We start from the raw sequence: 16,327 nt of genomic DNA, 5'->3' as shown, positions 1-16,327 counted from the left end.
GAAAGCTCACAGCACCGTATCTTGATTCTGAATATAAATTTTTTACTCGAAACGGTAGAAGATTTTATTAATAGTGAAAGTACAATATACAGTATGCACTTAATGAGTAAGGGATTAAATTCCGCTCAGTGCCATAAAAAAGGGATTAAATCATTCTTTTGTATTATAGATTAAGGGTTTAAATTCTATCTGTAGTGAAAAAAATAATGAGTAAGGACTCGATATTAAACCTCTTTGGCTCCTCCTTGAATAATGAGTAAGGATTTGATATGAGCTATACAAAAGTGTACTAAGATACCTAGAATTTAAAAATTCCTCGTCAAAAGCTATATTTTGAACAAGTTTGCTCAATCTTTTACTTAATCTATTATGTTTAATATATGAACAATCAAATAAACATCTCCTAAACAAAGATTCTCTGATGTCCTGCAGGTGTGTCGAAATTTTGATGTCAATTGAGGATGGCTCTTTGATTAGGCTTGGGACTTGATTGCAAGAATGTGTGGACTTTAAAACCCTCCCACCCTTGTTCCTTCACGTTGCTCAAGGCCAATTTAAAGGCCTGCAGGTGGTCTAGAATCATACAACTAGTACTTATTTCCCTCAATTTCCATGCTGCTTGCAACTGATTCTGGTTATTTTCAGCAGAAACCCTAATTCCCATATTTTGACCTTCCTTGTGTTGTCCTACTTCCGCACCCATTTTCAGCATATTTTCTTCTTCTCCATACCTTTGTTCTTGTCCAAAAGTTGCTTCTATTTCTGAAATGCTCACCTGTGTGTTGAGTTTGGCATAGCATATCCACTGTTTTATGCCATTCTTTCTTCTCTTTGCTTCTGACGGTCTTGTCCACCAACTCTTGAATTTTTTGTGTAGTCATATAATCCATCCCCTCGAAGGGGGGTCATTTTCCATATATCTCCTGCCTTTCTGCATTGAAGGAAAAAATGATCCAATGAAAACAGAAACAATCTATCACTAAAATTCTCTTTAATTAAAATTCTCTTTGTGATGTATTTAAGAGGGCACAATCTATCACTAAGAAACATAGCAACACATGGTTGGTTGGTTGGCTGGCGGAATCGGAATGAATCAAAGTGAGCACGAAAATGTTTAATGACACGCTTCAAGCGAGTGTTTGTCGTGCTGAAATTAACAAAACTCAAAATATAAGCAGTTCATGGGATAATGGGATGTCGGGAAGAAAGCATAGGATACCAGCACTCTATAACAATCATCCCAAAAGTTAAACGGTAACACAATCCAGCAAAACTCAGTGAAGAACTTGCACCTGTTAAAGCTACATCTCTACTAAAACTACCAAAAAGAAAAACTGACAACCACCATATCAAATTTAAGTCACAAAGAATAGTAGAATGCTAACTCTCATTTTCTTCCTATCTAATCCTGTTTCTAAATCCAAGGACAAATTAGTAGTACTTCGATCTGTCAGTTCTTAAAAAGAAATTATCCCATTCATTCTTATCAACTTTTCCGAAGGTAAAGTACTTCCAACTGTCTTCTTCGTCATAACTCAGACTAGAATTCTTCCCCTCCTCCATCTCTTGCCTCAATGATTCTACTCTCTCAAGAACTCCTTTTACCGTTAAATCAAATGCATCTTCAAACTTTTGCCATCTGGACCTTGGATCTGCGTACGTTACATTGGGAATAAGCTTTATCACCTCCTCCCTCATTGCTGACACCCGTGACTTGGAAATTTGAGACAGTTTCTTTTCAATGCTTACGCGCCTGTTTTTCACATCATCTTCGGGTATGAGCACCGAATACTTGTTGAAATCTCTAGGCAAATGCCACAGGTACTGTACATAAGCAGAAGCTGGAGTGAAAAAGACCGGTATGCAGCCGGCCAAAATCGAATCAAAAGTTGATCTCCTGGTAAATGAATCCCCTGGAGGCTGTAGGCAGAAGACCGAGTTTTGAAACATCTTCATAATGTGAACTGGCTTTTGGCATTTGTTTCTCTGGTCGGAGCATTCCATCAAACCGCACCTTCGGTTGGATGATTTGCACTGATTCATGACCTCACCTCGTATGGAATCTTCTATGTTTGGCCGCGGCGCCCCTGCAAAGCAAAACAAGGACTTCCTCTTCTGTTTTCTCATTCTGTTCTGCCATTGGACTATATCATTGTCAGTCCAGGGATGAAAATATGTTGGATAAGGGATCGCGAAGTCATTGCTGTTCCAAGGGCTCGATTCGATTGTTAACATGGTCATGTTCTTTGATTCAGGCAGCACCATTAACTTGTTACCCCAATGGTTATCATCATCAATCCCTCTTCTAAAATCCCAAGTAATTCTGCCCGCAACCATGAAATGATCTCTGCCCCACATTACGTCCCACTCTGGTCTTTCTCTCAGCCACTTTATAAGACTCAGCGAATCAGAGTCTCTGACAGACGCATTCGAACCCCATAAATGCCGAGAAACATCGAGTCCTGCATAATACGGCACATAAACAGCTGCAGCTTCTGACGAGTCATTTGTCAAGCACTCGTACTGTTTCATTCGGTTGTGGAAAATGACTTCCAGAGAGAACTGATGAGTGTTAAACCAACCGGTTCTTGAAAAAATTTTGGCTGGATTTCCAAGTTCAGATCCAAGCCCATTATTCACAAAATACTGGCACATATCAGTCCATTTATTCAAGGATTTGCACTGCTTAAGCAAGTCATCGTTGAACCGACTCGGCAGGTCATGAACATAAATATACCGTCCTCTGCATTTATTCTGTTGTTCTTCTTTCTCTCGATTGGCATCATCTTTAAGAAAAATTGGTTCCAATTCTTTCTCAAGATCATCAACGTCTTCACTCACTTCATCCTCTGTCGACCAATCATTGAACTTTTTTTCTTTGATACCAGCAACAGCATTTGTGGTATTCCCTGAATTATCTACTCCAAAATTCGTGGCATTCATCAAATTAGACGTAACATCCTCCTTCCCTTCATGGTTATCGGTAACACGAATAGAATTTGGATCAAGAGATTGAATAGATTTTTCGTGGGATATTGTTGCAAGTCCGGGAAGGAAAGACCAATCAAAACCATACAGCAACAAGAACCAGAAAACGAACAAAGCACAGAAAACAAACCAAATTTTGTTGCGTAACATTGCAGTGATCGAACCATCCATCTACTTCCGCTGAATTCCTGTACAAATTTCTTGGTAAGGCCCTTCTCCAATGGCTATGGTACGTCAAACCCATCTAGATATCCATCTTCTTTCGCTGAATTCGTGTACAAATTTCTTGGTAAGGCCCTTCTCCTATGGCCATGGCACATCAAAGTCTTTAACCCAAAGGAGAGCTCATGGCCCGAAAGAAAACGCTAACAGAACACCTAGATATCGGGTTTGTAATAAGAATATACCTGGAATCAGGTCAGGGTGCGAAAATTTGCCAAAGGCCTCTCAGGAAAAACTTTGAAATGGGAAGACTTTGTTGGATAGAAAAAGAGTGAGAAAAACAGAGGGAGAGAGAGAGTGTGTGTGTTGAGATTGAATTAGGACCATTGAGCATTGTTAATGGTTGTCCAAATCATCAATAAGAAAAGTTGGCTAGAATCACAACGTACCAAACCTTTTAGTCTCGCTCAGTTTGTCGTTGCTGTCTCATCCAATCCAAATTGGGCAGAGAGCCTCTTCATTTACTTATTATCGGAAGACGGAAGACAAAACTCTTCCTCTCCCTTCTGCTCTGCATAATGACCAATTCTGTAATCCATGGTCCACACCTTGGTGGAAAAATATTTTAACATGTCACTGGTAAGACACTATGTAACATGTAGCTGAAATGAAGGGGAAATTGGTAAATTAAGAAAAATGTTAGTACAAACCAAAGGCTTGGCCTGATTTCATGTTTCTCTCTCACGCACACTAAATATAGCTGAAATGAACCCATAATAGGCGACAGGGTGCCTTGTCCATTCAAATCATCCATAGTCCTTCAAACCGTTTTCTCCGAGCTCCAATGGTAATCATACGATGCAAATACTTCAGCGCCAGATAAAAATTAAAGAAAAAAGAAGGAAATAAAAAAAAAACCATGACATGACTGCCTTTCATTAATAAAAAATTTGCAGCCGCCAACCAATCAACTGATCTCCTAGCTTTGACAAGGCCGGCCGGCTGCGATGGGGAGGGCTAAAACCAGCTCGTCATCGGAGTCGGACAAAGTGGAGATCAAGATCCAGCCTCGCTCTGACTTAAATCAGGCGGTTGTTATTCCACGTCCTCCTAATTACCAGCAGAACTTCCATCCACCACCTCATCGTCCTCCTCAACGGCCTCGCAGTCTTCGGCTTTTCAAGAAATGGATCCCTTGGTTTGTCCCTACCATTGTTCTTGTCAACGTTGCCATCTTTGTCTACGCAATGTACCTCAATGATTGTCCCCGCAACTCTGAGAATTGCATAGGGAGGTCCCTGTTGGACCGGTTTGCTTTCCAGAGCACCAAAGAGAACCCCTTGCTCGGTCCCTCCGCTGCTACGTGAGAGAGGCTTCTTTCTTGCTCCTTTTTATTTCATGCATGAGCTTTTCCTTGCATTTTTGCTTTTGTTGATTAGCCCGTCATGAATAACAGATAGCGGTGCTTATTAGCCTGTTTCCGTGGTTCATCACATGTAGTATAACTGTAGTACAATACCATTATGATTAAAATACTTTACTTGTTTGGACAATTGTAAAATCAAGGTGGTATTTTCGAGTTTCATGGAGCATGAAGGAAACATTTTGTGAATGAATTCTTTCTCAATTTCCCAACTGTTTGACGTTAGAGGGTACTCAGTTAAATGTCGAACATTAGAGGTACATACCCAATTACCAACGCTACCATCAGGGAAGCATCTAGTTATTATTATTATTATTATTATGATGCAGTTAAACAATGATCTAGAGAAGTTCCTTTTCTTTGTGGAGAACCGTGAAACTGTGCCGTTTTCTTGTTTGCTGATCAGACTGCTAAAACTGGGGGCTCTAGATGTCAAGAGCGTGGTTGATGGACACCAGGTGTGGCGGTTGGCCTCTTGCACGTGGCTACATGCCGGGGTGTTCCATGTTCTTGCCAATATGTTGAGTCTCATCTTTGTTGGCGTTCGGCTAGAGCAGGAGTTTGGCTTTGGTATGCCCATCCTTTGCAACTTCTTTTCTCATAGATGTCATTCTTGGAGATTGTATTTACTGATTTTCTCAAGTTGATTTTTTCTGTTTACAGAGCTTATGTGCACTCATCTGTTGTGATGGATTGGTTTAAAATATGTTGTATGATTCCAAAAGAATTAAGTACTAAATAGAATTCGGAAATTTTGTTTGAATACTTGTGCAAGGCTACATGCGCTATGTCATTCTTGCTTTGTCACCCTGCGTGCGTTAATCTTCTGCAGCGCGCATTGGGCTGGCGTATGTAATATCTGGAATTGGTGGAAGTTTATTGTCTTCTTTGTTTGTGAGGACAACCATCTCAGTTGGTGCCTCCGGGGCATTGTTTGGTTTACTTGGCGCCATGCTTTCTGAACTCCTCATAAATTGGACGATATACGAGAACAAGGTATCTCTGCTACATTCAACTCGGCGTGTTTTCCCTTTTTTTCCCAGTGAAAGTCGTACATTTTTCATTTCAAGAAGGGACGATAGCTCACAATTTGTTGTTTTTTCTTAGTGTGCAGCCCTGTCGACTCTCGTCCTCATCATCATTATCAATCTAGCAGTTGGAATCCTCCCTCATGTGGACAACTTTGCACATCTTGGAGGATTTGTGACGGGATTTTTACTTGGATTTATTCTCCTAATCCGTCCTCAGTTTGGATGGGTAAACCAAAGAAATGCTCCTCCAGGTTACCATAGCAAAAACACGTCCAAGTTCAAAGCATATCAGTACATATTCTTGATCCTCGCTCTGCTACTACTCATTGCAGAGTAAGTCTCGCCATTCCTTTAATTCATGTCCAGAAATCGCATGGCTTTAGATTGCTCCTTTGTCCTATATAATGACAAAAATGTATCGTGGCATCAGTTGGAAACTCATTCTTTAATTAACAATGCTGATTAACAGGCCTTAGAGCAAAGTCATTTACTGCATATATAGAATTTGACATCTTATATATTAACAAAGAGGCCAAGAGCCTTCAGAAATGTTTCACTAAATATGTTGGTGGAAAGTGTTGACTCGACATTCAAAAAAACTCTGCCATCATGGAGATTATTGAGTTTTTGCTGTTACTAGGATTCCATAAATGGAGTTGACAATTTCTGAACTCGTGCAGCTTTCGCATGTTCCTTGCTAGCTCTTGCGTGGTAAGGCTAAACTTGTGTACTTTTTCAATGTTCCCGTGCTAGATTTGCCATCGGCCTGGGCCTGCTCCTCGGAGGCGTTGATGGGAATGATCACTGTCAGTGGTGTCACTATTTGAGCTGCATCCCGAGCCCTCTTTGGACTTGCGGACCAGTCCGTTGCTCGGTAATACATATTTCTCCATTTTGTCAGTTTGAACTTTCTTCATGATCCGACTTTCTTTATCGGTTCATCTCATCCACCATGCATCAGCGTCAAGTGCCTGTGTTAATTTAAGCCCAGCTCTGGATATCTAATCTTGTAACCAAGCCATCGGTATTATGTTATGATATTGTCTTATCTTCAGGCATCATTGCATAATACTTTGTGTGAAAGCCTCCTAGTTTGGATTTTTACACATACACTGCTCAGAATCTTTTTTGGGTTAATAGTCAAATAATCTTCATTCCAATATACCCATTTATTCTATTTCACCTAAAGTAAGTACTGCAATTGGCATGGCAATAAATGCATGAAGTTGCTTGGACTTCCTTTTTACTGATTTTCTAATTTTTTTTCATTACTAAAAAGTTGAATGCATGGCTTGATTGTGTTTAAATATTGAAAAAATAGTCATTTATTATGTTACAATTGTTATACGTGCTCAAGAATTAGTTAGGAATATTTTGGTCATGTAAAATATAATTTCATCTTATCCTGTTAAGAAGTTTAACTACAAGGGATAAAATGTATATATATGTAGGTTCGGGGAGTGAAGTTTACAAGGGGCCAATTTCAATCAATTAATCCTAATCCTTTTTTATCAGCTGCTGTTTCTTGATTTTATCATTTTCATTGATCCTTTTCTCTGTTGAATACTACTGCAGTCGAGCCAACTGCAAAACCAGGTGAATATGACATGCTTGTCAAACCATAAAAGTGGTTTTTACACATTGCAAAATCCAAACAATACAGCAGAACTTCAGAGGCTTTGTGCTGTGCTTTGTCATTGAGTTCACATAGCACCAAGGAAAGCCATGATGATGGCATTATACAGAGACATCGAGTGAAGTATACCACGCAGCATATACTCTCTATACTTGCTCAGCAGCATATCGTGCCGTACAGACTCATGGAGAGTGAAGTATATGTACTATGAGAACCAATGTAAGATCGAAGATCCTCACTGAACAGTTTCATGCAGCTAGCTCCTTCTGTCTTTTCCCACCCCTGACGCCCAAACAGGAAGCTGCTGTCAATCAACACGAGCATTTTGAGTTCTACTCAGGTGCTCCTTAACATTTCAGAGACTTCACCATCCATCTGCTACACTCTCGTAGGATTTCTGTGTAAACTGTTACTATAAAACTGGGAAGGGGGTTTTCCGTGATGAAACAATAATATAAGAGCTTATTTAAGCGCAGACCTAATTGTTTTATTTTATTTTTTAAACTTTCTGTAGCGTTAACCGTTGGTATTCATAGGTATTCTGAAGTTGAGAGAGTTAAGGAGCCAAAGGGGGAATAGTACAATGCCATACAGTACTGTCCATGCAGATGCAGGAGCAGGCACGAAGCCACTTGAATGTAAATTCTCAAAAACGAAGAAAAGAAAATGTTTGGAGCGTAACACAAGAATGGATTTTGCTCTACCTTAACTAGGAAACAGAACAAATATATGACATAGCTAAAATAATCAAAATTAAACAAAAACAAAAGTAATAATATCGTCCCAAATTTTTAATTCTGTTACATGTTTATTTTCGATGATGATAATATCCATTCCTGGGAAGCACAATTTTTTTTTTTCCCTTAAAAATAATCATCAACGTATGTTCTTGTTTGATTGCATTATCTTTTAGATTATGATTTTGAATAAACTAAGTTTTGTTATGATCTTTTGTATCTAGAATTCTAGATTATGGATTTTTCAGTTGATGGAAAATCTAGAACTTGCCCATATAGCTTTAGTTCAAACCAATTTTTCCATAGTCAACTTTTGCAAAATCTACAGCAAACCATTTTTTCCCCTATTAATTTATTTATTCTTCTCATCAAGGGTTTTTAAATTGGAGAATTCCCACTCACCTTTTACATTAAAAACAAGAGATATTATTGTTTTAGATCTTTTGTTCTATATATATATATATATATATATATATATATATATAATAGCTGTGTCCCCTACAAAAAAAAAAAAAAGGAAAAATTTATTGTACCTGAAAAAGGAATAAAACAAGGCCTAAATTAATAACGAGAATAATAAAATCCCAACTGTAAATAAATAAAAGCGGTGCACCTGTGGGCCTGATGTGCTATTCTTCCGACCGACTGAGCCGTGGACCAATCCGTTTTCCTTTTATCTGCTTTATTTCCTTTTCCCTTCTCTCATCTCATTGGGTATAAAAGGAAAAAGTAAAATACACGTAAGGGACAAATCTAATGCTCTAATCCGATACTTACATGCCCAGATCAGCATACTGTTTCAGAGGTTGGAGATCAAGCATTCTTCCGTCAGAAGATAATAATAATTCCACCAGGTTAGTTCATCATCTTCCTTCTGGCTCCAAGTTATCCAATTTTCGTTTCGCAGAAGAACTTTCTGATTTTAAATTAGCAAAAGCTTCAAAGAATCTAACAAAGGAGAGAGATTCGGCTGTTTCTAGTGCTGGTGACTAGTGGTTGTTTAGTAATTTTTTATTTCAATGTCTGGTGTGGAGATTAGGCTGATCAGATTAGCAGCTAAATGTAACTCGCTGTTGATTTTACCAGATAATGCAGAAAAGCTTGATATTTAGAAAAATTATGGTAACTATATTGAATTTTATGGAAAATTAAATCCGAGCATCCCTTCGGCCAAAAAGAAAGAGCAACTAAATTAGTTGGATTTCAGGTTGAATTCTAGATGCATGCTATTTTGATGATTGTTTTGGGTTTTTGAGGATATTCTAGTTTTGATAGACTGCAGGCTTAGTGATAAATATATTTTGTTTTGAGTCATACATACAGGTTGAAGATGGTGCACCAAGAAAGTGAGGTCGATGTTTCGACCTCGAATTTGAGTGCTGAAGATAATGTTGCTGCTGAAACCCCTTTAGTGGGAACTGAATTGTCCAATCATCCAGTGGGGATGGATGTAATGCCAACTGAGATTGTTCCTCAAAGTGAGCATAAGGTGGAGAATACGTTGGATGAACTAGAAAATGAGAGCAAAGATGAAGAGAATGTGAATGAAGAAGAGGGAAAGGGTGAAGGGCTTTATGATGATGAGGATGAGGAGGATGACGATGTTGATTATGATTATGATGATAATGATGATGATGCTTTGATGGAGGAAGGAAGTGAGATAGAAAATAAAGAAAATGACATATGTGAAGTTAAAGATAACAACAAGAGTACAACTGGTGAAGAAAGTGAGAATGAAGAAAAAGAGTGCTGTAGCTTGGCCCCAAAGATGAAGAAGGCCGGGAACAAGAATGGAAGGAACAAGGTGGTAAATGAGGAATTGGGTAAATTGGCTTCTAAATGTGAAGCTAAGTTAGAAGGAGGTGAACACAATGTTCCATTTGTGAGAGAAGACGGAAAGAATGCAAGAGCAGAGATTGAAGAGAAAGGTGAAGGAAGTGCAAATAAGAAGGGTAAGAAATCGAGGAAAAGGAATAGAAGGAAGGTTAAAGAAGGGAATGCCGAGAAAGTGGCCTCTAAATCCAAGGATAAGCTCAAACCATCAGGCAAGAAAAAGACTTTGAAGAAGGCTGCGAGCATGGGAATGATATTCATGTGCAGCTCTAAGACAAAAAGGGACTGTTATCGATATAAGGTTCTTGGTCTACCTGCTAATAAACGAGATATAGTAGAAAAAGTATATAAAGGGATGAGGCTTTTTTTGTATGATGTTGATCTAAAATTGATGTATGGGATCTATAAAGCTGCAGGACCTGGGGGCTATAACATTGAACCAAAGGCATTCAAGTCCCAGTTTCCATCTCAGGTTTGGTTATACTTTTGAACTCTGATGTGAGGCATAGCTGAATAATCTTGACTTTGCTCTTTTTTCCATGCTGTTTACGTGTATATACTGTGATGAGTTTGTTGGTCAGTGACAATTGGATGACTTGGATGAATTTAATGCTCTTTAGCAGGAGAAGGTGTATATTTGCCGAAAAATCCATAATTTTTCTTGTTTCCTCCCTTTATCACTGACCACAATGTTGACATCGCACTTAAAAATCCCTGTCGCTTTTTTACTTTTGTTCGGAAAAGATCCATAAGTCCCTGTTAAAGCATGTGGCACTGTTAATCACTAGCTTGAATGAGCCTTGTCAAACATATGGCAAGTATAGGCACTGTCCCTGAATAATTCGTGATTGTTGACCCTTGCACTTAAACTTACTGCCTTTCCAGCGTACAGCTGTTCTTTGTTCAACCATTCTCCCCGTATTTCCATCTAAATTGCTTTTTCACTTTTTCTCCCACAAGATCCAGAAGTCTCTGAGATACCATCAGGCACTGTCCATCACTAGCTTGACTAAGCCTTTCAAACACATTGGAAGTTTAGCTTGTCTAGAAGTTTCTGCACATGGTTGATATTTTACGGGGTGTTAAGATTTATAAGCCATATCATTTCATTTTAACATATTGTGTTCAGTTCTTCTTTAACCAATTTGAATTCTTTATTTAGTTGATTAACTGATGCTTCTGTTTTCCACCAATTGTGTACTCAACTTTAAAAAATGTAGATGGGGCTCATATTTTTGCTCTTACCTTTCTTTTGGCCAACTGATTGGCATATGCACTGATTTTGCATTGGTTTCGGGTTTAAAACAAAGAGTTCAAATTCAAACCTGTATGTGCTAATCAAGGAGTAGGACTAGAGTCGAGTTTGAACCTGTGTGTGCTAAAATTGGTGAGTTTTTGGATAGGTTCATTGAGATGTCTAGCTTGAGGATAGCAGTATTCGTGCTTGACTATTTGCACCTTTAGTGGGGGGATGAATGCCAGGAGAGTTGTTTTGTGCGAATGTAGATGTAAACCGATGAATGGAAATCATAGCTCTTTTATATCAATTTAACAATGATAGAGTGTTTTATATGGCAAGAATACTGTTTGATGTCAATTTTTTTGTAAAGTGTTTCATTTGTTTCCTTTGTAAATGATTGATTGGCTGATGCTGTGAAATTCGGCTGATGAGTGACCTATCTCAAGCTGGTAATTGTGTTGTTATTCTCTCTGATTTGGCTTTTATATCAAAAAACTTTTAGAGATGCTCCTGCACATGCTTTTGTACCAACATTTCTTGTCATAAATCCCAAATCTCTTTATCCACTTGACCCTTTTGTCTTGATCGATGTTGTTATTTTCAACGTTCCTGAATAGCACTGAATCTAAACCAATTCTTGGTCGCAGTTCTCTTTTTGGTCCCGACATCAAGTTGCCTGGCTTTTGCCTTGGAGAATGAACATTTGAAATCCAGACTTTGATGTTTTGCATTTAACTGAATACTTCTGAAAACTGTTGCCCTTCTGACGCCCCTCTTTAGTCTTTACGTGCTATGAATTGCTAAAATGAAGAGCCTTTAGCACTTTTAATCCTAGAGTTGGCTCTGTTAGTTGTGTTTCAGATTGTTGGTTGTTAGAATAGCTGCTATGAATTCTAAGATGCCAGTTTTTGGATAATGCAGATATCACTGGTAGGATGATTTAGCGAAGTTTGTAATGTTTGAATGCTGAAATGGATAGTGGAAAGAGTAGTTGTCATTCTAAACAATTTTCAGGGTGTATTTGCTGAACATTTGGACAGTTTTACATGTAATTTTACTGTTGGTAAATTTGCTTGATAATGCTGAAAACCCAAAATTTAGAGCCAGAAGCCATAATCCCAGATCAACCTTGTATTCATAACTGATAGTGTACCAGGTTCGCTTTATTGTTATGGAGGATTGCATACCATTGGCAGAGGACAAGTTTAAGAAGGTGATTAAAGAAAATTATTTCACAAGGACCAAATTTGACTGCCAGTTGAAATCTGAGCAGGTAAGTTGAGGTTTTGTTTCAACTTTCAGCCATTATATGTGAAGCATGAACCCGTATAATCTGTCAAGGTATTTACCATGTCTTGTAGTGTTATACCGGTATTATGATGCTTAATAAAATGAGAAACAAAACTGGAGAAGATAGGGAAGAGGGAGAAAGATGGGGGTAATGGAGAAAGGCAAGGGAAAAACTCAAATTTTCATTGAGTAACCAGTAATGGTCATCTTTAAATGCTTAGTCTGCAAATCAGCTACGTGAATCAGCAAAGGCTTAGTAGAAAACAGAAAGAGGAATAAAATCTTTTCTGATTCACATAAATTGCAATTTTGTTGCTCTTAATTGACTTTGAATAGTTTGAGATTTTTCTGGCATTTGTACAACTGGATTTGTTCTCCTGCGCCTTGAACTGGCAATCTATTATGTGACGAGCTCCATCGCATCATACATGCCATGATAGGTGAGGAAATTGTGCAAGCTTTTTGTTGCTGTGAGCAAACGCCCCAGGTCCCAAGGTTTGGATAGGGGTTTCAAGGAGAAGACTTATGCATCGATAGGTCAGGATAGGCTTAGAGTTCTAGACATAGATGAAGAGAGGCGCTCTGCCTTGGATGAGAAGCGTCAATACCCTCGTATTCATCAAAGGGAAGTAATTGCATCTCCGCTGGACCCAGTGCACCGATTTGCTCCTTTACGTCCGCCAGCTGCTGCTCCATTATATGCCTATGACAGGAGTACTGAAAGAGATGCTTACAGGCAGAACCTGTTGTCAGAGCATCGTGATTCCTACAGACGACGACTGCTGGAGTCCCGGGATGCTTACAGGTGGGAGCCTTATGGGCAACCACTCTTGGATTCTCGTGATTCTTACAGGCGGGAGCGTTCCAGACAATCACCACTGCAGTCTCCGGATGTTTACAGGGAGGACACTCTTTTGGATCATCGTGAGAATCATGGGTGGGATGGGGTAGTGGAGCATCTTAACCCGAGGCCATTAAAGCTGGAAGCAAGGCATCGTGATGACATTGCCATGGATGATCCTTACATCTTGTACAGAGAACGTCAATTGTACCGTGATCCTGTTTACATTCAAAATTTGTCGCCAGAACGTGATTGTTACCTTCCTGTTGGCCGACGATACAGGTACCGATCTAGAGAAGACCCATTAACGGAATACCGCTCGACACGATCCTTTACTCGAGCCCGGTATAGATACTAGAAAGTGACAGCAGTGGAGCTCTCTCCGGATGCAATGCTGTTTCAAGTCGGAATCAGTTAGTTGGAAGGCGCGATGTTTTATAGTATCATTCTTGTGGGAGAAACTGATTTCCGGAGACCCAACTTAGCTGCTGTACTTGGTAATTTTAGTATGCAAGTTTTTAATATGCCAAATAAATTTCTGTAATTTTAGTATGCAAGTTTTTTTAATATGCCAAATAAATTTCTGCAAAAGTTCAAATTTATCTGCTGTATCTCTCCACCATTTTTAAGCTTTGCAGCACCAACTGGTTGCCTATGCTGTGAGCATTGCTGGTGGTGGTGGCCTTGCAGAAATGAGTAACATGTTATCTATGCTTTTGAGCGGTTAAAACTTCGAGTATTATGGCGGTGCCTTGGCTTGGGTGTTACAGAAATAGTTACCATTCGGTTCCGGAAGTTCTTTGCTAGAAATGAACGTTGAGGTAATATTTGATCCCGCGGAGCAACTTTGAAAATTACACCGAAACACGTGGACGAATAGTAGTATGTGAGTAGAAAGTAAGTATTACTACTAGACTCAAGATCTAAGAGACAATTAAGAGGCACGACAATTGGTTTTATTACCATGTTGCCTGGGTCTTAGAAGATCATGGGCTCTTCACCTTCCACAAGCAAATGGGTTCTGTGTAAACAAGTTAAATGGAGGCCCTTTAGACAAATGGAGGCTTTTTCACCCTTCCCTTCCTTAAAATTCACTCTCTAACATGTAACTAAACATGTCAATGGACCAGGTATCATCCAAACTGTATCCTGGATCTATCATATTTTTCTTGAGTCTGGGTCTAAATTTTCAAATCCAAATCTTATTTAGATTCAGACTCTCTATAAAAAGAGTCATGGCCAACTTGTGTTTCATACCAAAATCTAGATTACAAGTGGACCTTGAGAAATAGTAAATGTAGCCATATAACTTGTCTTTTGAATCTCCACCTCGGAGATTACAAGATATCTGTCCTATTTATGAGTCCGTATCGTAAATAATAATTTATGCTGTTCTTACAGAGTAGCCAAACATACGTGTCTTCGTACAGGAACCCAAACAAGAAACACGGATTGCACCACCTATATATTATGATGATAAAGTTCCGATGAGGTGCCAGAATTAAGCGAGGAAGAGTAGTAGTTGTTTATTTCCGGTTGGTTAAACATCCGATTCCTACTTGATCAGCCGAAAATATAAGCTGCTGAGAGATGGGGTGCATGGACCACCAACGTTAATTTCATTACTAGACATGATCACAGTTGCCGCCACGTTTCCCATGTTGACCTAAATTAAACGTTGGTCCTGCACATTTCAATTTAGAGGACAAGAATTTAGCCTTTTTGAATGGGGGTTAGTTAAAATGGTAGTTGTTGCTGTTGGTACTCAACTTCTCTTTTGGGGTAATCATGGCCGCGCCACTGTGTGACTGTGTGTTCACATTATTGTAATGAAGAAGTATCGATGAGTGTGTTTGTTTTGTCTCCATGACTTGAAAAAGAAAAGGAGTACTGGAGTGTCCGAGTGAAGAAGGGTTGGTGTCAGCTTTGCTTGCTCTGGAAACTTAAATGGTTCCCTTTTTTTTAAAAAAAAAAAAAAAAACTTAAATGCTTTGCTTAAAGTTGAAGACCATTTCAGAGGCAATGTCCCATTTAGGACCATTTGCAACATATGCAAATGGTCCCTATTATTGCTAATTCTTGTGGTGATGTCAAAAGTACCGCATCCGACTGAAAAATGAATCAGATTATTCGATATTCAGATCGACCTCAAGGCTTGTTCAAGTTTGATTCATCAATTAGTCAAACCAAATTTAAACAACGTTTTACATTCGATAACAGTCAAATACTATATATATAAAAAAAAAAAAAAAAAAAAACTCATTCAAACTTGATTTGTCAATTAAACAAGCGAAATTTGAACAAAATTTTAAACTCATTAACATAATCAGATAGGTTTGAACACTAGAATGTTCGATTCGATTAGATTCATTTATATCTCTAACCATACTCGTCCCTAAGTGGTAGTAGGGGCTCTGTTTAAGGATTCCCATCTTGCGTAGAGTTTTGAAAGGGCTTTTTTTTTTTTTTTTGAGTCCCGGAATGACTAAATAGCTAGCTAAGGCTTGGCCAACCAAAACAAGAATTTTTTTTTGGGTGTAAAATCCATACAAACACTCAAACATGTCAAGAAACGTGTGTCAAAGCGCACGTAGAACCTAAAATTTTGCTTGTTGTAGTGAGAAGGTTATGTTCTAGTCATCAGCATTATCAAAATAATAATAATAGTACTATAAGTTTTGAGAGTTGGAGGGTGGAGGGAATAAACGCCGAGAAAGTTGAAAGGATCGATCGAACTATACATTAGCTTTGAAAAATAAAAGACTATGGAAGATTTTGGTAGAGGATATACAACGAATCAATTTCTAAGGAAAGATGGTACATTGGTATTCCATAAAATGATGGTTGCCTCAGTGCATGAACACGATGAATGAAGCCTATAAGTAAGGTACATTTGATAGAATAGAAGCCGCATTGCCCCTTCTGTGCTCACCAAATAGTCTAATTCCCAGCTCACCACCACAGCCAAAAGCAAATAATAAGCATTTATCCTCACGCTCATTAATTTCATCGAGTTTGGATTGGAGGAGCACTGCAAGTAGCGTGTGGCTTCTGTCAAAGGATGTCTATTAATTTTCTGTAACTTCAGAATTTAATAACTCACGAGTGCTCTTTTTTCTTTTTTCTTTTTTCTTTTTTCTCACATT

The 16,327-nt window shown here is 38.7% G+C and overlaps 3 protein-coding genes across 4 annotated transcripts; 2 read left to right on the top strand and 1 right to left on the bottom strand.

Moving 5' to 3' along the window:
- Positions 1–490: 490 nt before the first annotated feature.
- LOC113722286 (probable xyloglucan galactosyltransferase GT12) lies at positions 491–3,473 on the bottom strand. The gene has a single exon (XM_027245690.2). The coding sequence runs from the start codon at positions 3,157–3,159 to the stop codon at positions 1,432–1,434; it is 1,728 nt and encodes a 575-aa protein (XP_027101491.1). The 5' UTR covers positions 3,160–3,473; the 3' UTR covers positions 491–1,431.
- A 497-nt stretch (positions 3,474–3,970) lies between these two features.
- On the top strand, positions 3,971–7,730 carry LOC113722285 (RHOMBOID-like protein 1). The gene is made up of 6 exons (XM_027245689.2): positions 3,971–4,513; positions 4,980–5,143; positions 5,406–5,569; positions 5,681–5,937; positions 6,358–6,478; positions 7,180–7,730. Exons 1-6 carry the CDS (start codon positions 4,158–4,160, stop codon positions 7,303–7,305), a joined length of 1,188 nt encoding a protein of 395 aa, XP_027101490.1. The 5' UTR covers positions 3,971–4,157; the 3' UTR covers positions 7,306–7,730.
- Positions 7,731–8,606: 876 nt separating this feature from the next.
- LOC113722293 (uncharacterized) lies at positions 8,607–13,783 on the top strand. 2 transcript variants are annotated; one of them, XM_072078088.1, is made up of 4 exons: positions 8,607–8,831; positions 9,289–10,282; positions 12,207–12,323; positions 12,781–13,783. In XM_072078088.1, exons 1-4 carry the CDS (start codon positions 8,755–8,757, stop codon positions 13,537–13,539), a joined length of 1,947 nt encoding a protein of 648 aa, XP_071934189.1. In that variant the 5' UTR covers positions 8,607–8,754; the 3' UTR covers positions 13,540–13,783. The 2 variants fall into 2 exon arrangements, with proteins under 2 accessions (XP_071934189.1, XP_027101500.2); XM_027245699.2 differs by having other exon boundaries at positions 8,608–8,831; positions 9,301–10,282.
- The last annotated feature ends 2,544 nt before the right edge of the window (positions 13,784–16,327 follow it).

The sequence above is a fragment of the Coffea arabica genome, chromosome 1c (genome assembly GCF_036785885.1).
Source record: "Coffea arabica cultivar ET-39 chromosome 1c, Coffea Arabica ET-39 HiFi, whole genome shotgun sequence".
Classification (NCBI taxonomy): Eukaryota; Viridiplantae; Streptophyta; class Magnoliopsida; order Gentianales; family Rubiaceae; genus Coffea; species Coffea arabica.
Note: the sequence above shows the minus strand (reverse complement) of the source record. Positions and strands in the feature narration are given on the sequence as shown.

Bases quoted from the DNA above. Each gene is read 5' to 3' on its own strand.
- LOC113722286 (XM_027245690.2), bottom strand. From the start codon at position 3,159: ATGGATGGTTCGATCACTGCAATGTTACGCAACAAAATTTGGTTTGTT.
- LOC113722293 (XM_072078088.1), top strand. From the start codon at position 8,755: ATGCCCAGATCAGCATACTGTTTCAGAGGTTGGAGATCAAGCATTCTT. The intron at 8,832-9,288 runs GTTAGTTCATCA...TTTTGTTTTGAG, and splicing joins GATAATAATAATTCCACCAG to TCATACATACAGGTTGAAGA. The intron at 10,283-12,206 runs GTTTGGTTATAC...ATAGTGTACCAG, and splicing joins AGTCCCAGTTTCCATCTCAG to GTTCGCTTTATTGTTATGGA.
- LOC113722285 (XM_027245689.2), top strand. From the start codon at position 4,158: ATGGGGAGGGCTAAAACCAGCTCGTCATCGGAGTCGGACAAAGTGGAG. The intron at 4,514-4,979 runs GTGAGAGAGGCT...TTTGCTGATCAG, and splicing joins CTCGGTCCCTCCGCTGCTAC to ACTGCTAAAACTGGGGGCTC. The intron at 5,570-5,680 runs GTATCTCTGCTA...GTTTTTTCTTAG, and splicing joins GGACGATATACGAGAACAAG to TGTGCAGCCCTGTCGACTCT.